This window comes from Rutidosis leptorrhynchoides, chromosome 3 (assembly GCF_046630445.1).
Source record: "Rutidosis leptorrhynchoides isolate AG116_Rl617_1_P2 chromosome 3, CSIRO_AGI_Rlap_v1, whole genome shotgun sequence".
Lineage (NCBI taxonomy): Eukaryota > Viridiplantae > Streptophyta > Magnoliopsida > Asterales > Asteraceae > Rutidosis > Rutidosis leptorrhynchoides.
The window spans coordinates 366,395,320-366,402,737 of NC_092335.1; the positions used below are offsets into that span (position 1 = coordinate 366,395,320).

Consider the following 7,418-nt stretch of genomic DNA (forward strand, 5'->3'; position numbering starts at 1 on the left):
AATGAAGGAATTATAAATACTATATCAGCTCTTGCAAACTTGATATAAGGAACGAAAAAGGCAAAATTTCATATTACCAAATGGTACGAATTTTTTGGTAAACGATGTCTTGTTTTCTCCCAAATCAAAGAGAAATTTGTTAAGTTTCTCTGATATATATCATAATGGATATGATTATCAGTCAATGATAATCGAAAATGAGAAATATCTATGTAGCACCGAAAAGCGCATATGATAAAAAGCGCATATGATGAAAAGCGCGGCGCATAGGATTAAAAGCGCATATGATAAAAAGCGCATATGATGAAAAGCGCAGCGCATATGATTAAAAGCGCATATGATAAAAAACGCATATGATGAAAAGCGCAGCGCATATAATTAAAAGCGCATATAATGAAAAGTGCGTATGACGAAAAGCGCAGCACATATGATTAAAAGCGCATATGGTGAAAATGATATATGATGAAAAGCGCATATGGTGATTAATGAAAATCACATATAGTGATTAATGAAAAGCACATATAGTGATTAATGAAAAACACATATGGTGATTAATGAAAAGCACATATGGCGATTAATGAAAAGCACATTGAGAAATAATCACCAATGTTTCTTGAAAGAATTCAAGGGTATATATATGGACCAATTCATCCATCATGTGGACCATTTTTCTAATAGACGCATCTAACGCATGGTCTCATGTTTGTGTGTTATCAAGCCGTAATATGGCATTTGTAAAGTTTCTTGCACAAATTATTAAATTAAGAACACATTATTCTGATTACACCATTAAAAGGATGAGACTTGATAATGCTGGTGAGTTAACATCTCAAGCTTTTAATGATTATTATATGTCTACAAGGATTGTTGTTGAACATCCAGTTGCTCATGTGCATACACAAAATTGGTTTAGCTGAATCAATAGATAAACGCTTACAGCTAATAACTAGACAATTAGAAATGAGTACAAAACTCTCAAAATTTATATGGGGACATGTAAATTTACATGATGTGACATTAATTCGCATTAAATCAAGTGCAAGTTATAAATATTCTTCATTACCAACTTAATTTTGGTGGAGACCGAATATTTTTCATCTTAGAACATTTGGTTGTGCAGTGTATTTTTAATTGAACAATCACAACAAATGGTTCCTCAAAGAAGGATTGAAATATATGTTAGATATGAAACATCTTCAATCATAAGATATATTGAACCCATGACGGGTGATGTTTTTACAGCAAGTTTTGTCGATTGTCACTTTAATGAAACATTGTTCCCTATATTAGGGGGAGAAATGAAATATAAATAAAATGATGTTTCATGGTGTGAACATCAATTAAGGAATATTGATCATCGCACAAAAGAATGCGAAAATAAAGTTCAAATATAATGCATATGCAAGAACTTGCAAATTAATTACTTTATGCATTTAATGATACAAAAAATAAGTGACTAAATCATATATACCAGCAGTAAATGCTTCAGCTAGAATTGAAATTACAAAAGCTGGCAATAATGTCACTTATGAGTCTTTGCTACGGCAGAAACGTGGGAGACCAATTGGTTCCAAAGATAAAAATGCTCGAAAAAGAAAATCAGCTGATAATGAGGTAAAAGAAAGTGTTCAAGAAGAACCACAAATTAATACTCCTTCTGCAGAGGATATTGATAAATGTAAATACATAAATTGCAATAAATTATGCAACATTATGAAACTGAAATGAAATGAAAAATCTTGATGAGATATTTTCATATAATGTTACAATGACATCATGAATAAAGATGATGATCTGGAACCAAAATCTGTCATTGAATATCAAAATAGACGTGATTGAACTCAACAGAAAGGAGCAATACGAGCTGACTTAGAATCGCTCAATAAAAGAAAAATTTTTGGATCAATCGTTATCACTTTTAAAGATGTGAAACAATGGGATACAAATGAATTTTTATCCGAAAAGAAATGTGCAAATGAAGTTACAAGGCAAAACTTGACTTGTAACTCAAGATTTCCCACAAAGACCAAAAATGAATTAGGAGAAAAACTTATCCTCCTATAATGAATACAATTACTTATTAGATACTTAATCAACCTGGTAGTTATTTAAATGCATCTCATGGATGTTGTTACTACTTATCTTTATGGATCACTTAATAATGATATATATATATATATATATATATATATATATATATATATATATATATATATATATATATATATATATATATATATATATATATATATATATATATATATATATATATATATGAATATACCTGAAGGGTTAAGATATCATAAGCATCTAATACAAAACCCAATGGAATATATTCCATTAAATCACAAAGATTTCTAAATGGGTTTATACAATCGGGACGTATGTGGTATAATCGATTAAATTACTACTTGATAAGAAAAGGGTATACATATAAACTTATTTGCACGTGTGTTTTATAAAAACAATGTTCGGATATGTGATCATAGCTGTTTATATCAATTATCTTAAATAAAGAAATCTATGAAGCCATTCAACTTCTAAAGAAAGATTTTAAAATAAAAAAAAAATCAAGTATTACATTGATTTACATATTGAGCATATAACTAATGACTTACTTATACATCAAACAACTTATACCGAAAAGATTTTAAAATATTTTAATATGGACAAGACAAAAACCATTAAGTACTCATATGGTTGTTAGATCTTAATATTGATACTAATCCATTTCATCCTCTAGAAGATCATGAAGATCTTCTTGGTTCAGAAGTTCCATATTTTAGTGCAATTGGAGCTCTTATGTATCTTACAAATTATACAAGATCTGACATTTCTTTTGCAGTTAATTTGTTGACAAGGTTCAGCTCAGCCCCTATCAAAATACATTGGAATGGGATCAAACAAATAGTTTGATACCTTCGGGGAACTACTGATTTATAATTATTTTATTCTAACAACTCGAAACAAGATTTGTTTGGTTATACAGATGCAGATTATTTATCTGATCTACATAAAGCTAAATCTCAAACTGGATATGTATTCCTAAATGGAGGCACCGCAATATCATGACGTTCTCAAAACAAACACTTGTTGCAACATCATCAAATCATGCCGAAGTGATTGCGTTACATGAAGCTACTCGGGAATGATTTTAGTTAAGATCAATGATACAAATCATTATTGATTCTTGTGGACTAGAACGCTATAAAAGCCCAACAACTATCTATGAAGATAATACAGCTTACATAGTACAAATGAAAGAAGAGTATCAAAAATGACAGAACAAAACATAAATGCTGACGAGACGCTAAAGCTATAAACGGTCTTAACGGTCATAAGTTTGATGGAAAAGAATGGTATATTGGTAAGGCTCAGAAAAAGACTGAAAGGGAATAGGAATTGAAACAACAGTTTGAGCAAACCATGAAGGAGACTGTAGACAAATCACATGGGTCAAACTTGTACATAAAAGATTTAGATGATACAGTTTCAGATGAAAACCTCAGATTCTTCTCATATACTCAAGATCTCGTAAAAGACAACCAGATTAAAATGAGATACGTTCAATCAACAACTCTGCTGATCTTTATACCAAAGCACTGTCAATCGCTGTTTTCAAAACATACGTTCACAATATTGGCATGAGGCAAGTTCAAAAGATGTGACGACTCAGCGTTGTCTACTTGAGGGGGAGTCAACTCTATGCTGCACTCTTTTTCCCTTAGCTAAAGTTTTATCCCACTGGGTTTTCTTTAACAAGGTTTTTAACGAGGCAGTATTAATTGCTCTTTAAAAAAATTACCATCCAAGGGGGAGTGTTGTAAATTTAGTAGTTAAATATGGATGGTAATTAGTCAAATATGGATAGTAAAATTTGTACTATATATATGTGCATAATGTAAGTTACAAAAACACACATATACATTAAATACATCACACCTCTTCAACCTCTTTCTCTCCTATATCTTCTACAACACATCTCTCTTTTATTGATTCTTTCAATTTGAATATATTGAACCAGGACACTAAAGGTAGTTATAAGCCTACTGAAATATAACAAAGATTACTCTTTTGCCACTAGTAAAAAAACTAGTACTAATAAAAAAGAAAGATGAAAAACTACATTTATAGTACTAGGGCCACTAGTAGTGTTGTTTTGTCCTAAAAGTTGAAACTTGATCACAATTTTCACTACTAGTACTGCGCTCATCATTTTGATGTTGATCACTAATTTGATAACCACAAGATGCATCTACCGTAATCCCACTCGATCCAGATGATGATGATGCTGGTAACAAGATCAAATCGCTCGTTTTTTCTTTTGATGTAGCCAAGAAATCGTAGAACAAAATTGGCTTAGATTTCGAATTTTTAACCTCTTCATTCTCATCTTCAAAAACCAATACTGTCTCTTTCCCATTTCTGGTATTACAATCATTGTTCCCATTTCCAGCTCCTCTTTTTTTCAAGAAAATTCTGCACAACACCCAGTTTTCCTTACCCTGCCAGCATATAAGTTATTATATTATCATTACAATTAATAAATACTTCATATATGGACTAACGAGTTAACGTGTCTTGTAAATAACAGTTATATATTGACTTTAAAGTGATATTTATAAAATTATACAAACATTTGTATGCATGTTAACAATAGACAACCTTAATGGTTGCTGTTAGAAAAATCCGACTATATATATAATAAATTTAGGACATATGATCAGCTCTCTTGCTAACACCATGTTAAAATGCGAACGGTTATAACACATGATGTAACTTGGGACGGATACCGTAGAGCAACTCAGGCCAGCCGTCACCGGCGATTTATTTTTTTAGTTTATTTATATGTTAAAGTTCGACGTCTTAGATTATTTGTTTATTCTAAAATGTTTTTTAATGTTGTGTCCTTATAAAAAAAAAATTCCTCGATGAAAACATATTTTGCATACAGTTAACAATATAGATCAGTGTTGTAAAAAACGGAAAAAACGGGGGTGTAGACGGGGGTGTAGACGGATTTTGGAGTGCCCCGTCCCGTTTATACATAAAACGTTTGAAAAAACGGAAATCGGCCAAAAAACGGTCAAAAGACGGTCAAACACGGTCCGAGACGGGAAAAAACGGGTTTTTCTGATTTTTTTCAAGTTTTTTTTTTTTTTTTTTTTTTTATAAAAAAAAAAAATTAAACGTTGTGCTATTACTTAGGGTTTCTTTTTTTATGTTTGAAATGTTGAAGTATTTAAACATGTGTGAAATGCTTATGTTTGAAATAATGTAATGTACAATATATATATAATATATAACATTTTTATTTAACAGTCAACGTTAGTCAACATCCGTCTAGACCTCCGTCTCGACCCCGTCTCGACCCTTTTAGGACCCGACCGTCTCGACCCCGTCTCGCGTCTTTTGCAACCTTGATATAGATCATCTTCCTATAATTTAATTAAAAATTAAAAATATATCTAGTTAATTATATGCTAGCTAACCTGTATTTGGGTGGGTGTAGTAGAAATATTATTAAGATTATTAGCAACATTAAGACGGTATTCGTGCATGATCCAATTGGTTCGAGATCCAGTTGGTGGCTTTCCTTTATAAAACACAAGAGTTTTTTTCATCCCAACTACAATTGCTTGTTGATCAACTTTTTGATTGTTGTTGTTGGTCCGACTCCTAGAAGAAGATGCCGAAATTCGTTTATCTAACCCGGTTGCTTTCCAGTAACCGGATTGGGTCGCCCGGTTGGACCGGTTTCCATTCGGATACTTGACTTCCCTTGTGCTAAAAAAGAACCTCTCCTGCTCCGAATCACCTATTATAAATAACAATAAATTTATAGATGTGGGTTGGACAATTGGGTTAACTACTTGCTAAAATAAATACTGTTTTTTTTTTTTTTTTTTTTTTTTTTTTTGCAAAATGTTGATAACTGGTGACAAACATCGCAAAATAGCCTAGTGATTATATTTCTAATAAGATAGTCTAGATATTATATTTCTAATATAGTCACAAGATATATTTTGAGGTAATAATCCGGTTAAGCTGCATATAGAAAAATCCTTATCCGTTTACTTGTTGATAACATATCAACAAGTGACACTGACATCAAATAAGGTACCTGGTAAGTCCCAAGGATCGGATTTGCAGACATCGAATTCGGGGATAATGGAAGAAGGTAAAGGGACAGAATGAACTTTTCGTTTCAAGTATTGAAACACAAGTTCTTCATCAGTTGGGTGAAACCTGAATCCAGGTGGCAATCTTAGCCCAATCTCAACCCCTTCATTTTTCATCATCTTTGTATTGTTAAATTAGGATTCAAAAAGTAGAAAAAGAAAGGAGTTTAAAATGGTTTGGTTTTTTCTGTTAGGTCAATTTTGATATTTGAAAACTCCAATTGAGTTGGAGCACTTATATATATTGAAGAAAAGGTAGAATGGAAGTGGAAATGGAAATGGACTTGGGTGTAAGAAAAGAAAGAGGGTGGGAATTTATAGTAAATGAATTGGCTTGTATGGAATTAGTAACAACCAGAAGCAAAACAAAATAAGTTGCGTGTTTGTGTTTGTGTTTCTGTCCTTTGTGGGGTGACCGGACTCAATATCTTTTGAGTTAATTATCGTTAAACTATAAGGTTTTTCCTATTCAGACCGAGGATGAATTATTTATTTATTTTATTTGAATGTATATGTTCTAATTGAATTATCCTTGACCGTTTCCACATTTTTTTTTCTAATTACATCTACAAGACTACAACCAAGATGTAATCGAATTATCCTCTTACCGTTCTTAAAATTTGTCAATCTCCTCTCAGCGAAGTTGAAGTTGTGAATTCTTGTAAAAAAATATCATAACTACAACTAACAGACTAGTTTGAGATGAATTCTTGGAGCTTATTACAACAGTTATTTTACCGTCCATGCTCCGTATGGAATTAGTGCGGGTTTCCTTCTGAACACGCAGTTGGGAGCGGATATAGCAACCACGGAAGATGATCGCGTGGGTGGTTAAGTCCCTCTTGAGTGATCCCAACTAGCTGATGTCGAAAAAAAGAATGTAATATAACTAGATCATTTCATCTATTTTAATTTTGATTTATATATTTTATAAAAGCAGGTAAAAATAGTTATCCAATTAAAACAGTAACACAAGTTGATGGGCGTCGAAGCACAAATAAAAAATGAACTAAATACTCTAGACTAGCTATGGTAAGTATAATTAGTTTCATGAGAGATTGTGGTCAAATGCAAATATTTTTCAGGAATTAATTTCTATTAAATTAAGTATGTTTACTAATTAAAACTAACATGACTTAAATTTTATCAATTAGTGTATAAGCAAAGAGCATAAACAATAAGAACAAAAACTAAGAGTTATATTCAATGGACTAAAAGCATTTATCCCTTCACAAT

The 7,418-nt window shown here is 31.6% G+C and overlaps 1 protein-coding gene across 1 annotated transcript; it reads right to left on the minus strand.

Annotated features, from left to right (window-relative positions):
- Positions 1 to 4,081: 4,081 nt before the first annotated feature.
- LOC139897599 (NAC domain-containing protein 83-like) lies at positions 4,082 to 6,472 on the minus strand. Its single transcript, XM_071880295.1, has 3 exons — positions 6,125 to 6,472; positions 5,493 to 5,818; positions 4,082 to 4,505 (listed from the first exon to the last, which is right to left on the minus strand). The coding sequence occupies exons 1-3, from the start codon at positions 6,300 to 6,302 to the stop codon at positions 4,146 to 4,148; spliced, it is 864 nt and encodes a 287-aa protein (XP_071736396.1). The 5' UTR covers positions 6,303 to 6,472; the 3' UTR covers positions 4,082 to 4,145.
- Between the last annotated feature and the right edge of the window lie 946 nt (positions 6,473 to 7,418).